The sequence below is a fragment of the Typopeltis vanoorti genome, chromosome 2 (assembly GCF_054136105.1).
Source record: "Typopeltis vanoorti isolate ZY-2024b chromosome 2, IOZ_Tvanoo_1.0, whole genome shotgun sequence".
NCBI lineage: Eukaryota > Metazoa > Arthropoda > Arachnida > Uropygi > Thelyphonidae > Typopeltis > Typopeltis vanoorti.
In genome coordinates this window covers 143,458,916-143,483,824 of record NC_143550.1, presented here as the reverse complement: position 1 = coordinate 143,483,824, position 24,909 = coordinate 143,458,916, and the positions used below count along the sequence as shown (strand labels likewise).

General features: G+C 36.1%; 1 protein-coding gene across 4 annotated transcripts in view; it reads left to right on the top strand.

Moving 5' to 3' along the window:
* The window catches only part of E(z) (histone-lysine N-methyltransferase E(z)), a 516,600-nt gene that overhangs the window by 429,627 nt on the left and 62,064 nt on the right, over positions 1-24,909 (top strand). For all 4 annotated transcript variants that reach the window (XM_090413305.1, XM_090413314.1, XM_090413324.1 and 1 more), the window contains 2 exons: positions 1,057-1,318; positions 21,597-21,710. In XM_090413305.1, coding sequence (XP_090269431.1) covers positions 1,057-1,318; positions 21,597-21,710 — 376 coding nt within the window. The remainder of the gene's footprint in view (positions 1-1,056; positions 1,319-21,596; positions 21,711-24,909) is intronic.

The following is a 24,909-nucleotide window of genomic DNA, read 5'->3' as shown; positions in this document are numbered from 1 at the left end:
AAAAGAATAAAAGATTGAAATTGAAGGAATTATTTCCAATAGCATAATCTCACTGCTATTTTACTATAAATGTCAAATTGCAGTATGGTGTGTCAATAACATTTTCCAAATATGTTGGTCACATTATGTCAAACAGGCACATGAGTCTCTGTCTACAACAAACACTTTAGTTGTTACTAATTATGTATAACTATTCAGCCAGCCATATTAGGTAGAATGAACTTTTTTTTCTCTCAGCTTGATACCTGAGAAAAAGTACTAGTGTGTACTCAGACATTTTAAAGCAACCTCTAAGAAATAAACAGTAGGTCATCATATTGAGTAGTTAGGCTTTAATTCATTATTAACAACAGTCTTTACTTTTTTCCAAGTTCACACTTTTAAAAATGGAAGAGATAAAAAAAGAGAGAGAGAGAGAAATTCCTGTCTTTATATAGATCACTGTAATTCCTTGGTCCTGTTTCTTCCATTCACAGAGAAGTGCAATGGATCCAAAGTTGTTTATCTTCTTACTGGATTCCTCCTTTAAGAAATAACTACTTTAGCTCATAAAGAATTATGTTTTATATGTTCTGCCACTAATACTTAGCAAATACAAATAACTAATCTTTATAATTTGAACAGTTTTCCAACAGTTGTAATACTCAGCTTTCCTTAACCAAAATTGCTCACACATATAAAGCATTTTGTTAATTATTTCTAATAATTATCAAGAATTATTAAAACTTGATCATCAGTTCATTTGCACTAAACTGTTTAATTTAACATTGAAGTAAAGCATTACATAAAATGTTTGTGTTTTACAGAAGAAATTAAATGTGTATGACATCAACATTTGTGAGATATAACTTTTAAAAGTGTGTTCTCCATTTCTTAATAACTGTATAAATGGATACTCCATAAGTTATGGAGAACACTAGTAAAATAAAGGAAACTTTAGATTTGGATGTTTACTTATTCTTATCGTATAATGTATTTTTCAGATATCATTGAGCATATCTATTTTTGAAAAGTAACAGGAATTCAAATTCTCATTCCATTTGTGTAATTATATAGGTATATGCATTTTCCCAAAAGGAGCTTGCAGATTATCCTCCAGAAGAAATTGTACACGATAGCACTCCGCCAAGAAAGAAAAAGAAAAAACAACGGTTATGGTCAATGCACTGCAGAAAAATTCAGCTGAAAAAAGACAGCTCCTCTAATCATGTTTATAACTATACACCATGTGATCATCCTGGTTTACCATGTGACATGAACTGTCCCTGTGTAATGGCACAGAATTTCTGTGAGAAGTTTTGCCATTGCAGTTCAGACTGTAAGTAGAATTTATTTAACATCAAAAGTTTGGTGAAGATTAAGTTTAAACTTTAAAATGTCCATGGCTTGCATAATATGAAAAGTATGTTTGGTTGTATGGTTATTGTTTTAAAATTAATAAATTTTTATAATAGTGCATTGAAAGATCACTTGCATATATAAAGATGCATAAACAAGAAATGATTATAGATTTTTATATATTAAACTTTGATATCATGAAAAAGATTACCACAAAAATTGGAAACATTTTAAATATCTAGTGCTCATCCTTGGATTCGCCATACAATGTCTGTGCAAGTGGCATTGTATGACAAAGAAAAACAATTTAACATGGTGGAAAATGATATTCTCACACATTGATGGAAAAACTTTAAAGAAATTAGAATTATATATAAATCGGGATAAAACAAATTTTAAGAATTGTAAGAAAAATGGAGGTTTAGTAACTATATAATTTTATCTTTTCATGCATCCCTTCACAGTTCTTGCAAGGAAAAATATATTACCACTGGATTTCTGTGGAGTCACAAAGTGCAAGCAGTCTGAAAACAAGGATATAGCCATATTTTGCAGATGATTTCTCTCCTCTTACATTTTTTTTTTACCATATACCACACACAAGCTATACACAAGACAGAGAAAAATCCATTGTGTGTGCGTGGGGGGGGGGGTAGGTAACAGTTAGGAAAGAAATTTATTCATATTTTTCTTGAAGAGCTAGAGGTCGTAGATGTTGTGTAACATTTATAAGGAGGGCTGTTCTAGAAGAATAGATAGATGGAATACAAGAGGGAAGAAGAGAAGCGGATGTGGTGTACCGAAAAGGGATGTTTGATAGCTGCTGCTTTTGTTTTAACTGGCCCACCAGGAAGTGGAAGAATGATGCGTACCAATTCATTGGGACAATGTCTATGGAAGTACCCATAGAAAAAAAACACAGCTGAAACAGTGCATCTGTAGGACAAAGGCTGAAGTAAGTCACTGAGCGAGGGATCATTCCTTTATGAGCTCAGGAAGGTATGATATAATGTGTTTATGCCAAGTAATTGTGAATCCAGGGAAAGAGATTTAATTCTGTTGGGTGATTTATGTATTACAGATAGATGAGTTGAGATCCCATGTACAAGAGAAAAGAGCAAGGATGTATTTTGGTAGCATTGAATGTGGCCAAATTATCCTTGCCCCATTAAAGTATGACATTGCCAATAGTGTTTAAAGCACTGGTTGTAGATAATCTAGAAGCTTGGAATGTCTGAGCATTGCATGATTTGTCAAATGAATAGGATAAATGGAGTTGTGAGTTGTATTATTTTATCAGCAAAGCCCTGTATAGAGTTAATGATAACTGAAAGTGGGTTATGCATGTAGAAAGAGAGTAGGTGATAGAACAGAAACCAGATGCACTCCTGCATTGGTAGCAAAATTCAAAGAGAAGGATCCATCCACTATGGCACAGTGAACAGTCAGACAGAAAACTAGCTACTCACTTAACAGAAGATGACACATAGACCAAAAGAAGATAATTCACTGAGCAGGCCTTGAAGCTAGATACCATCAGCTACAGCATATTTCTCCTAACATTTCCATGGCACGTGTTTAGTAGTGAGTGATGTAGATTAAGAGATCAGCTGTGGATTTAGATTGACAGAATCCAGGCTTGTGGGTTGCTGATTAACTGTGATAGGTCTCTAGACAGATGGCTGAGGTGATAGTGATGGGGTTGGTAATTTAATGGCAGAATTTTATCTCCCTTTTTCTGGAATAGGTTAGATGCATGTTTGCTTCTACACATTGAGATAGATGTCAGCTATATAAAGAAGATGGTAGAGGCAATATAAGACAAGAGTTAGCTTTGGAGCACAATGTTAGAAATACAGTTGGAGAGATGCCATTGGAACTTGAACATTTTTTAATGTTTAAGTTGTTTAGTATTCTTTAGATGACTTTTTTTTTTTTTTTGCTGAAAAAACAGGTGGTATATGCTGTCATCATATTCTTGGGATTTTTAACTCTTCTCAAAAAGTGCAAATCTGACAATCTCTATTTAGCATGAACTCAGCATGCTATTCCCCAAATTTCTCTTCCATAATTTCTCTACATCTCTTCTAAAGTAGGCTTGCATAAATCTTAAATGGAACTCTCAGTAGAGATATTCCTCTGTGAGTCTTAAGTCCAATTTTGTTTCTCATTTTATAGATAAGTTCTATTATAATTACTCAGTTTACCTGACACTGTTTGGAAATTAATTGCTTGGTTTTGTTATCTGAAGGTACAGTTACATTTTGTTGTACCAGACCCCTTAATCTTGATATTAAAGATCTGCTCCAGTCATGTGAAATTTGACCTTCTGACCAAGTCTTCTGAATTATGCAGTGCAGCTACCATAAACCTCTGTATCAAGCATTTCTGGTTGAATATCATCAATATTTCAGGTTTTTCCATATTTCAGGTTTCTGATGTTTTGTTTTTTCTTTTTTTTCCCTCAAATTGATATGTTCTAATGATGCAGTCCTCTTAAATATTTTTTGTTACTGTTCTTTCACTGCTTGAGTCATTTAACAATCTTTCAGAGTAATTACTCCAACATTCAGAATATTTATCTTCAGTTTTTGTCACTCTTATTATCTCTAAATCTATATATAGTATTCCTTCCTCCTTTTCAAAGCTTCTTCAGTAACCTTCAGAACATTTCTCTACCTTTTTGACAATTATCTTCTATATCCTTACCAAAGAAAGATTTGGGCAAATATCAGAATAAGGAACTACACAATGAGACTTATTTGTGCCTATGGTCCCACAGAAGGGTTTTGAGGCTTTAGAGAAAGCAATTGACACAATGAAAAAAGGAAAAGTTGGTCCTTGTTGGAGATCTAAATGGCAGAGTAGGAAATTATTGTCAGACATACAGAAATATTTTGGGAAAATTTGGAGAAAAGAGCAAAACTAATAATAACGGCAGATCCCTGTTGGATTTCTGCTCAGGATATGGACTGGTTATTACTAACACAAGCTTCCAACATAAAAATGTGCACAAATTCACATGGAGAGAAGAGGCATGGAATAAGAAAAGTCTCATTGACTATGTCATTGTTGATAGTGATGTTTTCTCCCTGGTGCCAGAGTGTAAGGAGGATTTGAAATTGGAAGTGATCACCATTTAGTCTTGAGCAGGATAAAATTGAATTTCATATTGAAAAGAAGAACGTAAGAAAGTTTTTAAAGCAAATAAAAGTTGGGTAGCTCTCAAGTGTGAACTGCAGACTAAAATGCATGAACATTATTGAAGAAAAAATGAAAGAGTTTGAGAACAGGAACCAAACCTTTGGAGATTCAGTGGCAAGCCCTTATGAAAATATTGATCGATTCAACCAGAGAGGCATGTGATGAGGTTGTCTGCAAGGATAGAAAACTTAGAACTCCATGTTGGACACAGGAAGTTAAAGAGGCAGTGAAGGAAAAGAAGAAAGCATATCAAAAGTTCCTGACAAATAAGTCAGCTTGTGCTCTTAGAGAATACAGAGACAAATGTAAGAAAGCTAAACACTGTGTAAAACTAGCTAAACAAAAGTCATGGGAGGACTTTGGCAAGAACATAGAAAATAAATATCAAGAAGGTGGTAAAATATTTTGGAGGTTGTTGAAGAAGCTTCGAAATGGAGGAAAAAGTACTGTAAAAGGAGTTAGAGATGATAAAGGTGACATGAAAACTGGAGAAAAAGATATCCTTGGTGTATGGAGTAATTACTTTGAAAAATTGCTAAATGAAGCAATCTGTGATAGCACAGTGGTAAAAAAAACACTGACCAGGCATGCAATGATATCAAGCAACACTTAGTTTTTATTTGAGTTGTAAGTCAGCAGTTAGAATTGCAGGAAGTACAGAAAGATGGTTTAATGTGAAATCTTGTGTCAGACAAGGATGTACACTATCCCCCTCTGTTATTCATTATCTATATGGATCACATTATGAAGAAAAGGTATTAAACCTGATATCAAAATTGGCGATATTCATCTCAGCACTTTGCTTTATGCAAATGATGTTATACTTCTAAATAAATCCACTACAAGTCTGCAAGATTCCCTGATTAAATTGAATAACTGTTGTAATAGATATGGTATGAAGGTTAGCATTAAAAAGACAAAGACAATGAAAATAGGCAAAAATATTAACTGTATTATGAATGGAGAACCTATAGAACAAGTAAAACATTTCAACTACTTATGCACGATTTTTAGTGAAGATTGTAAATTAAATATGGAAATAGACAACAAAATCATCAAAGCTGGTATGGTAGGAAGTCAATTGAATAAATTTATATGGAATAAGAGAGAAATTAGGTAAAACATTAAATTATCTTTATACAAGACAGTATTCAAGCCAAAAATAACTTATGGATCTGAGAGCTGGGTCAGAAGTAAAACACTTGACCAAACAGTAGAGACTGCAGATATGAGAGTCCTGAAAAAGATCAGAGGCATGAACAGATGGCATCAATGGCAATATCATATTAAAAACGAGGATATTAGGAAAGAACTCGACATTGTCAGCATCCAGGAATGCGTTGGCATGGCTAATCTCAGGTGGTATGGTCACTTAAACAGAATGGGAGAGAAAAGATTAGCAAAACGAGTGTTCTCTGCCAGGTTGCCAGGAAAAAGACCCAGAGGAAGACCAAGATATAGGTGGATTGATACAGTAAAAAGTGCTTTAGAAGATAGAAATGTAAGATCTGATAATGTTGGAGTCTTGACAGGTAACAGACTGATTTGGAGGAAAATTGTAGATAGCAGTGAAACAGTTCTATAGGTGACTGTTAGATAGTCATGGGACTGAAAGAGGGGCTCTTCAATCAATAGGCACATAATCCTGCTACTGCCACCCACTCTTCAAGACAGTGGTTAGAGAAGTCCAAGTAATGTATGCTGAAGTACTGTCTAGGTTACATAATGGCAATTAGACTGGGTGTTGCATTAAGTATTTGCTAACATCAGCTGTTTTTCACCGCTGATGTTAGCATTGTAAAAACAATTTCACATCAGTTTTAAAAAAAAAAAAAAAACTCAAAAATACTGAGAAAATATAAAAAAAACAAGAAATCCCCAAAACATTAATTCCATATTCACTTCACTAACATTTATGGCATAAAAACATTTAATATGAGCAGAATTTTCAGCCTCATTTTACAATTATTCTCATTGCACATAGAAAAGAATTCTCTACGAGAATTCTTTTCTATGTGCAATGTGCAAATGTTGCAAAATCATGTGCAAACGTTGGTTGCACATGATTACTAAATAACTTAAGGAATTCACAACGTATATTGGTATGTAAATTAAAATAAACTTTAATATATACTTCCTATATTTCGGCAATGTCACGTTGCCATCTTCATGGGAACATAAGATTAAGACACATGCATGCAGGCACTAAGAACAGCAAATGAGGTAGAAGCGGGGAAACTACTGTTTTTCCTAAAGTCCTGATGGTGCCCCCCCCCAGCTAGCTATATTAGGTATTCTTCTTGGCCGTTAGCCTGAAGTTCTCAGGATGTACGTCTCCCAAATTTGGGGCAGTCTCATGCATCCAAATTTGTTGAGGTTTGGCATGTTTCTTAGGACTGAAGCTGATTCCATGAATAGTCTTTCAAATTTATACTTGCTACTGTGTATTACTGTGGCTTTCTTCCATCGAATTCTGTGGCATGTATCCAGAGCATGTCTTAATCTTATGTTCCCATGAAGATGGCGAAATATAAGAAGTGTATATTAAAGTTTATTTTAATTTATATACCAGTATACGTTGTGAATTCCTTAAATTATTTAGTAATCATGTGCAACCAACGTATAAGCCTTTCTACGAGAATTTCTATCATCCACGGAGATTCCATCGCACACAAAACCTGCCAATACGGTAAACTGAAGCTGAAGTTATCGAGACAACTGAATCGTTTGACCTTCCTAAAATGCTGCTGGGATAATCAGGTAATCCCAAATTGTGTGAAATTTATGCACTGTTTCTTTTCACAGAAGGCTCTCCAAATTTATAACCATGCCAGCTTTGCGTTGCTACGAGAACAAATTACCGCCACGTGTATTTTCCTAGCTGACACAAACAAAGCTATTCGGATGCTATAGAGGAAGAGCTTTCCAACACACTGAATCACAAAATTTGATCAATTCTATATGACGTCTTGTGCACTTCGGCAGATAAAGAATTTGAGAAAATACGGAGTCGACATATCAAGAAATTTGATAATCTAAAAAAGAACACTACCTCCGTACCAAAACTACCACTCAACATGGTAATCAACCTTTCTTGTTATTTTGATGCCTGAAGCACTCAACGCTCTTACACATGGCCACAATTTCGCCATTGCCCCCTAGAAAAATACCGGCCGAAGAAATTATGATCTAGATTGAACATGGAATCCGCCACCTTCCAAACCATATCGCCAACAATATTAGACTGGATGTAGCTTGTGTTCTCACCAAAGCAAGACCACCAAAAACCAACATATCCAATAGTGAATATAAGGCTCTACAGGAAATGAAGAAAGATGAAGAAATAGTAATCACCAAAGCGGATAAGGTGAATACTGCCGTTGTGCTCAACCATACTGACTATGCAGGTAAACTTAATGTTTTATTATTAGATCGGGCTACTTACCTCCCCATTGAATACAATCCCACCAACTCGCAAATTAGAAAACTCCATAGCTCCTTAAGAAGGACACTTCTTGGCTTGTGGAAGTTACTAACAAATTAAAACCCTTCAACTCTATGGGCTCCCAAAAATACATAAACAAAACGTGCCATTACATCCCATAGTGGATGGCATTGATTCTCCCACGTACAAATTAGCCAAACATTTAGCCAAAGCACTCACACACTATACTGGCAACACACCATCACACATAAAAAACTCAGCCCACTTTAAAGCCAGTGTAGAAAACCTTACACACCAACATACTGACATAATGGTCAGTTTTGATGTCTCCTCCTTATTCAGAAATGTCCCACTCAAGGAAACCTTAGAGCTCATCCAAGCCAAATTTCCCTCCGATATCTCAGCCCTATTTCAGTTCACAATGAACTCAGGCTATTTCGTTTGGCAGGGAAATTCTACAAACAGATAGAGGGACAGCCATGGATTTGCCACTCTCCCCGCCCTTGGCCAACTTCTTTATGGAGACTTTTGAAGAGAAAGCCTTAAACTCTGCCCCACAAAAATCTACCATATGGCTTCGCTATGTTGACAATGTGTTCGCTATTTGGCCACATGGCTCTGATACACTCCTTTCCTTCTTAATGCACTTAAACAACTAACACTCCAGAATCAAGTTCACTAGAAAAAAGAGGAAAACAACAGCCTCCCTTTCCTAGACACACTAGTCACCCACCAGCCTGATGGAACCTTGGTTTACTCAGTTTATAGAAAACCCACCCATACAGGCAGATACATTCACCAACAATTCCCCCATCCACACACTCACACACACAACAATACGAAGTTATTAAGACACTATACAACAGGGCTAAACTAATCTGTTCAAATGACAATGCTCTAACCACTGAACTAAATCACATCCTTAACACTTTCTCAGCCAATGGCTACAACCTCCAAAAAATACTAAAACCAGTAAACCAAAGCCGCCCCCCCCCCTTCACAAGAAAGATTACTCTAAATCCATCAGCATTCCCTACATTTAGGGCACCTCCCAAAAAATTACCAAAATCCTGAATAAACATGACCTGACCTCGTGTTACAAACCATATAGAAAATTGGCATCCCTTATCTGCTCCACTAAAGACCAACCATTTCCCTTAGACCTACCTGGTGTATACCAGGTCCCTTGCAGCTGTAAGCTGTCCTACTTTGGCCAAACAGTCAGGACAATGAATATCAGAATTTCAGAACACAAGGACTACATCCGGTTCCACCATTACAGCCACTCTGGGCTTGCAGACCATGCTCTGGATACACGCCACAGAATATGGTGGAAGAAAGCCACAGTAATACACAGCAGCAAGTATAAATTTGAAAGACTATTCATGGAATCAGCTTCAGTCCTAAGAAACATGCCAAACCTCAACAAATTTGGATGCATGAGAGTGCCCCAAATTTTGGAGATGTACATCCTGAGAACTTCAGCCCAATGGCCAAGAATATCTAATATAACCTGCTAGGGGACACCATCAGGACTGCGTGCATGTGTCTTAATCTTATGTTCCTATGAAGATGGCAACATGATGTTGCCGAAATATAGGAAGTATATATTAAAGTTTATTTTAATTTATATACCAGTATACGTTGTGAATTCCTTAAGTTATTTAGTAATCACTTTAGTAATTTAGTAATTGGGGTGCTTAAGGGTCAAAGCTGTATAACTGAGAGGAGACCTCCACATAGCCTTTAAAGGAATGCAGAGAACCGACCAGGGCTTCTGACCTAATGTCCAATCCTCACCTTCTCGTGGTGCACCCTGTTGGGTATCTACTTTGATACTGAATGAACGAGGATGGGCTGGTAATTTGGGATTTAGCCGACCAAATTGTATTCTTATTGGTTAAACCAAAATAAAAAAATGATGGTACAACATGACAGAATTTCATGCCGGCTGGGGCATCGCCCAGTTAAACAAGGCCCCAGTTGTTTTTGCCAGGGAACCAGGGTGAACAGTGAAAAGTCAGCTACTGGAACAAATCTGAAAACAAACCCCAACTCAACATCAGAGTTAAAGATCGGTACTATCAACGTAAGAAGCCTGAATGGCAAAGAAATGGAGCTAGCTGAGGAATTAGATAAGTACCAGATCGACATAATAGGGGTGACTGAAACAAAAAAGACAAAAATGGTGAGATCTTTCTGAGCAATAAATACAAAATGTTATATTCAGGCAATGACAATCAAGGAAAAGAAGGAGTAGCCATAATATTCAACACAAAATACGAGGCAAATCTTCCTGAATGGCAGTCAGTCTCAAGTAGAGTAATGTGGGCAAATATGAGAATGGGGAACTGGACAATGAGACTTATTTGTGCCTATGGTCCCACAGAAGGTTCTACTAAGGTAGAAGTGGAGGAATTTTTGACGCTTTAGAAAAAGCAACTGACACAATGAAAAAGGAAAAGTTGGTCCTTGTTGGGGATCTAAATAGCAGAGTAGGAAATGATTGTGAGACATACAAAAATATTTTGGGAAAATTTGGAGAAAAGAGCAAAGCTAATAATAATGGCAAATATCTGTTGGATTTCTGCTCAGGACATAGTCTGGTTATTACTAACACCATGTTCCAACATAAAAATGTGCACAAATTCACATGGAGAGAAGAGGCAAGGAATAAGAAAAGTCTCGTTGACTATGTTATTGTTCATAGTGATGTTTTCTCCCTGGTGCAGGACACCAGAGTGTACAGAGGATTTGAAATTGGAAGTGATCACTATTTAGTCTTGAGCAGGATAAAATTGAATTTCACATTGAAAAGAATAACATGTAAGAAAGTTTTAAAGCGAATAAAAGTTGAGCAGCTCTCAGATGTGAACTGTAGACTAAAATACACAAAGATTATTGAAGAAAAAATGAAAGAGTTTGAGAACAGGAATCAAACCTTGGAGATTAAGTGGCAAACTCTGAAGAAAACATTGATTGATTCTGCCAGAGAGGCATGTGGTGAGGTTGTGTGCAAGGATAAAAAAATCAGAACTCCCTGGTAGACACAGGAAGTTAAAGAGGCAGTGAAGGAAAAGAAGAAAGCATATCAAAAGTTCCTGGCAAATAAGTCAGCTTTTACTCTTACAGAATACAGAGACAAATGTAAGAAAGCTAAACAGTGTGTAAAACTAGCTAAACAAAAGTCATGGCAGGACTTTGGCAAGAATATAGAAAATAAATATTAAGAAGGTGACAAAATATTCTGAAGGTTGTTGAAGAAACTTAGGAATGGAGGAAAGAGTGCTGTAAAAGAAGTTAGAGATGATAAAGGTGACATGAAAACAGGAGAAAAAGATATCCTTGAAGTATGGAGTAATTACTTTGAAAAACTGCTAAATGAAACAAGCAATGATGACAGCACAGTGATAAAAAAAACACTGACCAGGCATGCAATCAGGAATACATATCCATACTCGAAGTAGAAAAAGCCATCAAAGGCTTGAAATGTGGAAAGGCAGCAGGAGTAGATGATATTCGACCAGAAATGCTGAAGTATGGTAGTATAAAAGTCTTACAGTTGCTGCACTGCATAGTTCAGAAAGCCTGGACAGAGGGAAGAAATAGTAGCCTCTCTTTCACACCATCCTTCTCTTTTGAACGTACATTCATTTTCGGCATGACATTCTCGCTGTTAACAATTTCTGTCATCAATATATAAAAAGGGAAATAAAACTGAATGTAAGAATTACAGAGGTATTTCCCTACTGAGTGTTCCTGGCAAGATTTATGCAAGTATACTTGAGAAACGGTTGAGAAGAATTGTGGAAGAAAAGCTTGGTGAAGAACAAGCTGGATTCAGGCCAAATAGAGGCTGTCAGAATCAGATCTTCACTTTACGACAAATAGTCGAGAAAGCATGGGAATATAACAAAGATCTGTATTTAAGTTTTGTCGATTTGGAAAAGGCATATGACAAGGTGCCAAGAGAGAAGCTATTCAATACGCTCCAGTTATATGGTGTCAATGGGGCATTATATCAAGCAATACTTGGTCTTTATTTGAGTTGTAAGTCAGCAGTTAGAATTGAAGGAAGTACAGGAAGATGGTTTAATGTTAAATCTGGTGTGAGACAAGGATGTACATTATCCCCTCTGTTATTCATTATCTATATAGATCACATTATGAAGGAAAGTGGTATTAAACCTGATATCAAAATTGGGGATATTAACGTCAGCTCTTTGCTTTATGTGGATGATGTTATACTTCTAAGTATAACATCATCTTCAGAGAATCTTGAAGACTTATACTAGAAGTCTGCAAGATTCTCTGACTAAATTGAATAGCTGTTGTAATAGGTATGGTATGAAGGTCAGCAATAAAAAGACAAAGAAAATGAAAATAGGCAGAATCATTGAAAATGTCAACTGTGTTGTGAATGGAGAACCTGTGGAACAGGTAAAACATTTCAGCTACTTAGGCACGATTTTTACTGAAGATGGTAAATTAAATATAGAAATAGACCCCAGAATCAGCAAAGCTGGTATGGTGGGAAGTCAATTGAATAAATTCATATGGAATAAGAGAGAAATTAGTCGGAACACTAAATTAGCTGTATACAAGACAGTGTTCAAACCAGTTTTAACTTATGGATCTGAGAGCAGATCTGGGTCAGAAGTAAAACACTTGACCAAAGACTAGAGACCGCAGATATGAGAGTCCTGAGAAAGATTAGAGGCATGAACAGATGGCATCAATGGCAATATCATATTAAAAATGAGGATATTAGGAAAGAACTTGACATTGTCAGCATCCAGGAATGCATTAGCAGAGCTAATCTCAGGTGGTATGGTCACTTAAATAGAATGGGAGAGGAAAGATTAGCAAAACAAGTGTTCTTTTCCAGATTGGCAGGAAAACGACCCATAGGAAGACCAAGATATAGGTGGATTGATATGGTACAAAGTGCCTTAGACGATAGAAATATAAGATCTGATAATGTTGGAGTCTTGACAAGTAACAGACTGATTTGGAGGAAAATTGTAGATAGGAAGTTAGTAATGATGTAATTTTTTTCATGTAGTACTGTCATAATATCCTGTACACCCCTTGAGGGTACATGGCAGGAATTTAATGATGATGAGGATGATTTAGTAATCACATAGAAAAGAGTTAAGAAAATTATTCTTGTTTTAACTCTTTTCTATATACATTGAGAATGGTTGTGAAAAACATGGCCAAAATTTTTACTGCTATTAAATAATAATTGATTATTTAACATAACTTACATTTGAAAGTTTTTATTCCATATTTTAATTTTTATATTATTTTTTGCACCATAAAAACAAGCATAGTGTGTAACACCATTTATGGACATCTAGATCCAGCTTCTTCTTGTTGATTGAACCTCAGATAGCAGCAGCTTCAATAACTACCCTATATCTTCACTGTTCAAATGATTTTCTCTGTCACTAGGATACATCATACATGTGCCTTTGTGCAGTATGCTATTTTCATGCCAGTCAATGCTAAATCTAAAATTCTCTTTTTGACCAGTTCTTGTTTTAACACTAGGTTGAAGTGCAACAAGTACATGAAACATCTTACAATTTTTTAGAATAAAAGCAGTTTCTGTCTTTTGTTTTGTAATTACTCAACTCCATCCATCCATCCCTTACTGTTGGAACCATTACTTTACTTATTATAATGGAGTTGCAGGTTTTTATGACAACTTGACTTAAACTATTTTACTGGAATTTCCTATATCAGAAATTGCCTTTCGGTTTCACATTCGACTTATTTTGTTTGTTCGCAAGAATTATAAAAAAATTAATTTCACTTGTGAAAATAAATTATATCTGAACAAAATAAATTAATTTAAACTATGATGTAATATCATTTGCAGGCAAGTAATTTATTTATTACTGGAAATATTTGCAGTGTTTTAATTTTCAAATCAGTGCAATGGAAAAAAAGTTTACGGTTCTTTAATTTTGTTGAAATTATTTTTGTTCTATTTTCAAACATACTTGCATTGAAAATTAGTTTATTGAATATGTATAAGAAACATGTTTTAAGAATACCATATTTTGAAATAAATATGGTTTGGACAATCTTTTTTGTTTCTTTTAAAATTCTAAATATGGCTGTATGGTATCGTGCATACAGTTTTAGATATATGGTTATTTTGCTTTTATGAACAACAAAAAATGTTAAATTGTGCTGCTTACCTTGAAATTTTGAGGCTGTTATTAATATCACAAATTTATATATAGTAGTAGTTCAGAATTTGAGCCTTTCACCTTTATGCAGATGTTCAAATGATTTAAAAAAAAAAAAAATCATTAGCCAGATCAAAGTCTTAATTTACCATAGATTCCCAGCGATTTCTGCATGGGAGTTACATAAAAAGAATTTTTTTTTTCTTTTGAAGATTCCTATTTCAATGATATTATCCAGTGCTTAACTGCAGTAAACTTCGTCATCATCATCATCAAATTCCTGCCAAGTACCCTCAAGAGGTGTACAGGAATATGATAGTACTACAAGAAAAATTTACATCTTACTAACTTCCTATCTACAATTTTCCTCCAGATCAGTCTATTACTTGTCAAGACTCCAATATTATCAGATCTTATATTATTATCGTCTAAGGAACTTTATACCGTATCAATCCACCTGTATCTTGGTCTTCCTCTGGATCATTTTCCTGCCAACATGGCAGAGAACACTTGTTTTGACAATCTTTCCTCACCCATTCTCTTTAAATGACCATACCACCTGAGATTAGCTCTGCTAATGCATTCCTGGATGCTGACAATGTCAAGTTCTTTCCTAATATCCTCATTTTTAATATGATATTGCCATTCATGCCATCTGTTCACGCCTCTAATCTTTCTCAGGACTCTCATATCTGTGGTCTCTAGTCTTTGGTCAAGTGTTTTACTTCTGACCCAGCTCTCAGATCCATAAGTTAAAACTGGTTTGAACACTTTCTTGTATACAGATAATTTAGTGTTCCGACTAATTTCTCTCTTATTCCATATGAATTTATTCAATTGACTTCCTACCATACCAGCTTTGTTGATTCTGTTGTCTATTTCCATATTTAATTTTCCATCTTCACTAAAAATCGTGCCTAAGTAGCTGAAATATTTTACTTGTCCCACAGGTTCTCCATTCACAATGCAGTTGACATTTTCCAACGATTCTGCCTATTTTCATTGTCTTTGTCTTTTTATTGCTGACCTTCATACCATATCTATTACAACAGTTATTCAATTTAGTCAGGGAATCTTGCAAACTTGTAGTGGATTTATTTAGAAGTGTAACATCATCCGCATATAGCAAACAGCTGACATTAACATCTCCAATTCTGATATCAGGTTTAATACCACTTTCCTTCATAATGTGATCCATATAGATAATGAATAACAGAGGGGATAATATACATCCTTGTCTGACACCAGATTTAACATTAAGCCATCTTCCTGTACTTCCTTCAATTCTAACTGCTGACTTACAACTCAAATAAAGACTGAGTATTGCTTGGTATAATGCCCCATTGACACCATATAACTGTAGAGTATGGAATAGCTTCTCTCTTGGCATCTTGTTATATGCCTTTTCCAGATCGACAAAACTCAAATATAGATCCTGTTATATTCCCATATTTTCTCAACTATTTGTTGTAAAGTGAAGATCCGATCCTGACAGCCTCTATTTGGCCTGAATCCAGCTTGTTCTTCACCAAGCTTTTCTTCTACAATTCTTCTCAACCGTTTCTCAAGTATATTGCATATATCTTTCTAGGAACACTCAGTAGGGAAATACCTCTGTAATTCTCACATTCAGTTTTATTTCCCTTTTTATATATGGGTACTATGAGAGCTCTACTTCAATCATCAGGAATTCGTCCCTCTGTCCATGCCTTCTGAACTATGCAGTGCAGCCACTGTAAGACATTTATACCACCATACTTCAGCATTTCTGGTCGAATATCATCTACTCCTGCTGCCTTTCCGCATTTTAAGCCTTTGATGGGTTTTTTCTACTTCAAGTATGGATATGCATTCCTGACTATATTCCTGTTGAGTGTTGTTTACCACTGTGCTATCACTGCTTGTTTCATTTAGCAATTTTTTGAAGTAATTACTCTATACTTCAAGGATATCTTTTTCTCCCATTCTAATGTCACCTTTATCATCTCTCACTCCTTTTACAGCACTCTTTCCTTCATTCCTAAGCTTCTTCAACAACCTCTAGAATATTTTGCCACCTTCTTGATATTTATTTTCTATGTTCTTGCCAAAGTCCTCCCATGACTTTTGTTTAGCTAGTTTTACACAGTGTTTTGCTTTCTTACATTTGTCTCTGTATTCTCTAAGAGCACAAGCTGACTTATTTGCCAGGAACTTTTGATATGCTTTCTTCTTTTCCTTCACTGCCTTTTTAACTTCCTGTGTCCATCATGGAGTTCTCATTTTTCTATCCTTGCAGACAACCTCACCACATGCCTCTCTGTCTGAATCAATCAAGGTTTTCTTCAAGGATTGCCACTGAATCTCTAATGTTTGGTTCCTGTTCTGAAACTCTTTCATTTTTTCTTCAATAATCTTTGTGTATTTTAGTCTACAGTTCATATCTGAGAGCTACTCAACTTTTATTTGCTTTAAAACTTTCTTACATGTTATTATTTTGAATATGAAATTCAATTTTATCCTGCTCAAGACTAAATAGTGATCACTTCCAATTTCAAATCCTCTGTACACTCTGGTGTCCTGCACCAGGGAGAAAACATCACTATCAACAATAACATAGTCAATGAGACTTTTCTCATTCCTAGCCTCTTCTCTCCATGTGAATTTGTGCACATTTTTATATTGGAACCTTGTGTTAGTAATAACCAGTCCATGTCCTGAGCAGAAATCCAACAAATATTTACCATTATTATTAGCTTGCTCTTTTCTTCAAATTTTCCCAATATACTTTTGTATGTCTTACTGTCATTTCCTACTCTGTTAATTTAGATCCCCAACAAGGAACAACTTTTCTTTTTCATTGTGTCAGATGCTTTCTCTAAATCCTCAAAAAATTCCTCCACTTCTACCTTAGTAGAACTTTCTGTGGGACCATAGGCACAAATAAGTCTCATTTTCCAGTTCCCCATTCTGATATTTGCCCACATCACTCTACTTTAGACTGCCTGCCATTCAAGAAGATTAGCCTCGTATTTTGTGTAGAATACTATGGCTACTCCTTCTTCTCCTTGATTGCCATTGCCTGAATATAACATTTTGTATTTATTGCTGAGAAACATCTCAACAGTTTTTGTCTTTTTTGTTTTAGTCACCCCTATTATGTTGATTTGGTACTTATTTATTCCTCAGCTAGCTCCATTTCTTTGCTATTCAGGCTTCTTATGTTGATAGTACCGATCTTTAACTCTGGTGATGTTGAGTTGGGGTGTGCTTTCAGATTTGTTCCAGTAGCTGACTTTTCGCTGTTCGCCCTGGTTCCCTTGGTGAAAACAACAGGGGCCTTGTTTAACCTGGCGATGCCCCAGCCGACATGAAATTTTGTGATGTTGTACTGTCATTTTGTAATTTGGTTTAAGCCAATAAGAATTACAATTTGGTCGGCTAAATCCCAAATATATCTAGAAGTTGTAAAGAAGGCAATAGACAATGAGCCTGGAATCACTGTCAATGGTTTAAACATAAATAATATCAAATATGCAGATGATCTCGTCCTTCTTGCAAGAACCCCAAATGAACTACAAAAGTTGATCAACAAGCTAAACGAAACCTGTAAAACATATGACATGTCAATAAATATACAAAAGACAAAAGTGATGAAAATAGGGAGGAACGGAGCTACCATCTCAGCCACCCTAAACAGAGAACAACTAGAACAAGTAGACAACGTCATATACCTTGGATCAAAACTAACAGAAACAATAGATGAACTCAAAACAGTCAAGCACAGAATAGCGATAGGATGGACCACCATGGGAAAATCTGGAAAACAAACAAGATATCTAAGCAAGCCTACAGTAAAATGATATGAAGCAATAATTATACCAACAGTCATCTATGGAGCAGAAGCGTGGACAGTTAAAAAAAGAGAAGAGAAAAAACTGCTGGCATTTGAAATGAAATGCTTAAGAAAAATAAATAGAACAAGTGGGATAGAAAAGAAAACAAACATCACTGTCAGACAAGAACTATTGTATAAAAAGAAAATAATAGAAAAAATTAGAAAACAACAACTGAGATGGTTTGGACACACCGTACGCATCGACGCAGACAGACTTCCTAACGTCCTAATCGATACTTTTCCAACTGAAAAAAAGAAGACCAAGAATTACCTGGGTGAAATTAATAAAGAACATCTCGGGATGCAAAACATATAAGGAACTTTTTCAAACAGCAAGGAATAGAGAAGACTGGAAGATCCTGCTCAAGAGGCGACTCAACCAGGCTTAGACGGAAGAGAAGAAGAAGAAGAAATCCCAAATTGCCAGCCCATCCTCGTTTGTTCAGTATCCGGGTAGATACCCAACAGGGTGCACCACGAGAAGGTGAGGATTGGACATTAGGTCAGAAGCCCTGGTCAGTTCTCCGCATTCCTTTAAAGACTATGTGAGGTCTCCTCGCTCAGTTATACAGCTTTGACCCTTAAGCACTCTGCAGTAAATTTATATGTTGAAAATATGCGAAGTACAGGTAAATCTGCCTGTACTTGTAAAACCTCGTATAACGCAGATATTAGGTTCCGTAGAAATGCTGCGTTATATAAATCACGTTATGCGAGACTCAGATCACATTGAAAAAGTAGGGTTATGTTCAAAAATCGTTTTTTTTTTTTAAATTATATAAACCGACATACGCAACAAAAATATTTTTTTATTTAATTCAAGTAATTCATGTAAGTTAAGAAAACATAAACTATGAAACAAATACATAGTATAAACTTATAAAATTAAAAACTGTACGCAAACTTCATTGCACATAATGCATAAATGTTTTAGGCAAAATAAAATAAAGTGCATAATTTAGTCGTCATCACTGTCTTCAAAACTAACATTTTGTAGATGTTCTTTATTTATGATTGGCCAGACATTATCATCACTTGAAATGCCTTGGACATCATTTGCATAATTCACATTGCCTACTTTGGCTGGTTTAGTTATCAAGAAGTCAGTAATAAGACCTTGCTTACCACTATGATGCAATTTTTTATTAAGTTCATAATATGAAGCTAAACAAATATCCAGTTGTCTCATGAATTTTCCGGATCCCTCTGTTGAAGGATCATTATCGGTAAAATAACTTCCTAAATTTCTTGCTAAGTCCAATCCTTCTGCTAATTTCTTTAAACTGAATTCTTTAACAGATTTATTGCAATCAGAATCTTCGACAGAACTTTCCTCATTTCTACGTCATCTATTAATTGTACCAGTTCCTTCTCATTTAAATCTGTTTCTCCATCAATTAATTCACTTATTTTGTTTTCACTATATCGCAAAAGCCCTCCAAGTGTCCATTACTATAAAAATTAATTTTTTACACAAAAAAGCATTACATATTATATGTAACTCATCAGAAAATAAAGTGCTCAGCTTGAGATTAATGCACTTATGATTTTGAATGCGCTTTCCTGGCAGAAAATGATGACAAATTCAATTGTCTTCGTTTACTGTAAACAATTGACGTACATGCATGCTGAAGGGTATTTCCACTAATATAAATTCGCTACTTATATCTACATGCACGATATGGGCAGATGCAAATTTAATGAAGATAAAATTTGATTTTTAAGTTGCGCAGTGAAAAAGATATGAAAAGATAAAGGGTTACTACAATTTGTAGACCGTGTTATATCGAAATCATGTTGTGTAAGTAACGCGCTGAACAAGGGTTACTACAATTTGTAGACTGCATTGTATAAGTGCCGTGTTATACAAAAGTTATCTGTATATCATATGCTGATTAATTCAAAGTTTGTTCCTTTTGAGGTATCCCAATTACACCACCCCCTTTCTCTTTCCCCATGCCAGTTACTCAGTTATAAATAACTTCTTTTTTATCTAATTTTCTGTTTTTTTAAATTCTCACAGGAAGCATTTTACACTTCAGTATCTGAAATTTCTTAGTTTACTGCATTTTATTGTTTTGAGAAAAGAAATAATAATGCTGTTGTATCTGCTGAAGCAGGTACTTCTTTGCAGTTTGATTATTCCAGCCATTTCCCTCAAGTCCAGAATGTCATTGTTGCTACTACTAGTTGCCATTTTTGAAATAGGTTATGATAGTTTTTTTTTTAAATAAAAGAAAGTAACTGCCTGCATTAGAGTGGCTAACTTTAGAAATTCACAAAACAGGACATTCTTTTCTTATGTTTCCTAATATTTATTCAGTTTCACCTCATTGAAATTGTCATTCATTAATATTACCTAGAAGAAATAGTCCCACCCATAGTTATTTTCTTTATCATTTCTTTTAGCATATATGCTTTAACTAAATGGATATTATATATAGTTTACAGTTTTATTGATGAATAATATTTATAATTATAATTACGGTTCTGTTACATTCTAGTAAAGAATGATTTAAGTATAACTAAACATGTGTGATCATGACTCATTTGATCAGTTTGCTAAACTGTGGAACCTGAAATGAATAAATGAGTCACTTATGCTATCATAAGGACCACTTGTCTATAGCTGAAACATAACAACTGAAATCAAAGTGGCAACAGTGTCTCAAACAGCAAAACAGCATTTGTGTACATGCATGCATAAATTTTTATCAGAACAAGAGAACCTTCAAATTTGTTGAACTAATTTTATACATTGCTATTAACCAAAATCAAATTGGTATGTTTTATTTTTGTTTATTTCTAATTTATGAAAATGTTGAAATGCATTTTATACATTGCTATTAACTGAAATCAAATTGGTATGTTTTATTTTTATTTATTTCTAATTTATGAAACTGTTGAAATAAGATGTTTGGTACAAAATTGTAGGTGTTTAAGTGTTGAAGTAATTCAAAGGAATAAGTAACAACATAAAGGCAATGGGTGATGAAATTAATTTGAAACTCAAAATTTTGGTCAGATGTTAGTTCTGAATGCAAAAGTTGGACAACAATTTGTGGTGTAAAAAAAAAAAAAAAAAAAAGATAACCTACTAGAAATCCTATATCACTAGCCACATTTGCTAGACCTGATTTCTTTCTATTCACAAAAAAGAAAGAAAGAAAAGAAAACACATCCCATTTAAAATGCTCAACCCCCCCCCCCCTTCAAATTTCTGCCCATTGACACTACTAATATACTAGGTTGACAGCCTTAGTTTATGAGATTACTATTTAAAAAAAGGAAAAGCTTAAAAATATTTCTTCCTTATGTTCAAGAATCAGGAAGAACATAAGGAAGGGTTATAGGTTGTCTTAATTGAATATGGATATTTATTAAGATAGCTTTGTTATTTAATTATCAGGTCTCATATATGTCATTATCGGTGGATTTTACCTGCAAATATTAAGCAATAATTGAAAGTAGGAAAAGAACTAAATGCACGAACTTAGTTATTTTGATTCATACATACTTTGATTTACAGGTCAGCAGAGATTTCCAGGATGCCGATGTAAAGCTCAGTGTAACACAAAACAGTGTCCTTGTTATCTTGCAGTACGAGAATGTGATCCTGATTTATGCCAGACTTGTGGTTCAGGTATGTATTCTTAGTATTCATATTATTAAAGATTTAAAAATTATTGGGGGAGACCAGACCACTACCAGGTGCGTCCCTTGGGTGGCGGGTGAGGAAAGCCCCAACAGGTTGCTCTGAATAAAGAATAAGGAGCCGTGGACCAAAGGGTATGGCAGAGGAATGGAAAGCCAGCCACATGAAAATGCCAAAAACTTCCATGGATTACACGATTACCGAGAATATGCCTCACACTACAGCATACAGGGTAGCCGATGCGCCAACACGAGCCTCACATAGTGTTGGTGAGAAATCTTCTACATGATCAGCAAAATGTGATAAGTATATAGCTACTGTAAATATCAGATCTCTATACAAAGCAGGAAAACTCCGAATTCTACAAGAGAATCTGAAAAGGATAAAGTGGGATATTATAGGAATCTTAGAAACTCACTGGACAGGAGAAGGATGCCCAAACATGCCAGAGAGCAAATTATTCTATTCAGAAAGAAGAGACAATGTACATAGAGAAGGAGTTGTAATTCTAATAAAACAAAATCTTACTGCAAGTATAACAGATATCAAGCCTATCTCCAGAATAATAGGAATTAGACTAAAAGCCAAAGAAAAGGGACTACACATAAAGGTTATTCAGATTTATGCACTGGATGCAAGTCACAGTGAAGAAGAAGACATCAAACTATTCTAGAACGATCTCCAAAAAGGAATAGATAATACCAACTCCAGAGATATCTTATTCATAATTGGAGATTTCAACGCTAAGATCGGTACTTTCAGAGAAGAGCTAAAAGATGTAATGGGGAAATTTGGAATTGAAACCGAAAATGAAGGGGAGAAACTATGCTCAATTTCTGCAAAGAAAACAACATTGTCATCTGAAACACAATGTTTTACCATAGACCTAGTTTTAAATACACCTGCACCTTCCCAGATAGAGAAATACGAAATTGTATAGATTATATCCTAATCAGAAATAAATGGAAAACCTCAATCAAAAACGTAAGACCACTCAAAAGCCTAGAGCTGGATACAGACGATGAACTCCTCTGTGCAACAATACAGATAAAATTCAAAGTCAACTATAAAAGAAATAGAATTGATAAACTCTACATGGAAAAGTTAAAAAATAACCAAATAAGATTAGACTACATTAAGAAAATTGAAGAAATAAATAGGACTCAAACAGATGAAACCGAAAACCTTTGGAAAACAGGAAAAGAAATATTAATTAACTCGGCAAAGGAAACTTTGGAATTTATAAGACCCAATGATAAATGGATGAAATTTTAGAAAAATGTAAGAAAAAAAGAAAAACTAAAAACAAAAATAAATAGCCAAACCTCAGAAGAAATACAAACAACTCAAAAACGAAATTGATAAACTCTGCAGACAGGCTAAAGAAACAGGCTAAACAAAAAAGCAGAATAATGCAATGAGGCATATAAACACCATTATTCAAAAACCTTACATAACACAATTAAAGAAATTACAAAAAACTTTTTACCACTACTACCTCTAACAATGATCGACCATCAGGGCAAGGAAACAGAAATCCAAATGCGATAAAGCAATATGGATGGAACACCACCAAGAAACCTTTAAGAATGAAAGCAATAACTACCTAATGACAAAGCCCCACACTAACTCAAGACACGATGCCCTAATGATCCTTTCATTGGAAGTGGAAATACTCTCAAGTAAATGAAATCTGACAAAGCACCAGGAATAGATCAAATTCCATCAGAACTCTGGAAAGAAGGAAAAAGCAAACAACTTTAAAATTCCTTACCACACTTTTCAACAAAATCATTAAATCGGGAGAAATACCAGAAGATTGGAGAACAGGAATTATCATACCAATTTTAAAGATGATAAGAAAAATTGTAAAAATTACATGTGGGGGGGGGGGGGGGTGGGGGGGGGGGGGGGTGGGGGGGGGGGGGGGTGGGGGGGGGGGGGGGTGGGGGGGGGGGGGGGTGGGGGGGGGGGGGGGTGGGGGGGGGGGGGGGTGGGGGGGGGGGGGGGTGGGGGGGGGGGGGGGTGGGGGGGGGGGGGGGTGGGGGGGGGGGGGGGTGGGGGGGGGGGGGGGTGGGGGGGGGGGGGGGTGGGGGGGGGGGGGGGTGGGGGGGGGGGGGGGTGGGGGGGGGGGGGGGTGGGGGGGGGGGGGGGTGGGGGGGGGGGGGGGTGGGGGGGGGGGGGGGTGGGGGGGGGGGGGGGTGGGGGGGGGGGGGGGTGGGGGGGGGGGGGGGTGGGGGGGGGGGGGGGTGGGGGGGGGGGGGGGTGGGGGGGGGGGGGGGTGGGGGGGGGGGGGGGTGGGGGGGGGGGGGGGTGGGGGGGGGGGGGGGTGGGGGGGGGGGGGGGTGGGGGGGGGGGGGGGTGGGGGGGGGGGGGGGTGATGTAGATAAAGTTGAAGAAATTGTTCAATTAAGATAGATTAACTATAAATATCAGTAACAATGGGAATTTATTAGTTGCTAAAATACGTGACACCTACTAGTTTCACCACTTAAAATAGAAAAAATTGCTTCTTCAGGGCTTAAATATCAAAAATATAAATACCTAGATCACAAAGTTGATTAAACATTAAAAAAACCATTAAAAGACAAATAATTTTTTTTTTTTAAATAACGTTTTCGAAAATAAGCCGAATACAGAAACTATAAAAGTTTCTTGTGAAATTTGACCAGACAGCTTACATGAATACACTCGCTGGCATTTACAAGTTGCCCTAGTCATACCTTATAGGAGAACATGATCACTGCCCAAGCATCCATATATTCGCCTCCTATTGGTCCATTTTGATAAGGTTTTACTGGCACGACTAGGCAGAAACCTTAAGAGAGCAAAAACTCTTGTTCAGTAATAAGAAACTTGAAGTGTCGGAGAGGTGTATTTTTCATAAGCGAACTCTCGGTCAGTGCGTAAAGTATTTGCTAAAATAAAGAGTCAAAAGGCTTAATTTCGACAATGCAAAATTATATAAATCAAGTGGATATTAAATCCAACATTATTTTAAATCCGAATACAGAAACTATTCTGTGTTCGGCTTTGAAATGCCGGCGAGTGTATGCGAGAGAGGAATACACTCACCGGCATTTATGAGTTGCCCTAGCCGGACCTTATAGGAGAACATGATCGTTACCCAAGTGTCCATATATTCACCTCCTACTGATCCATTTTGATAAGGTTTCACTGGCCTGAC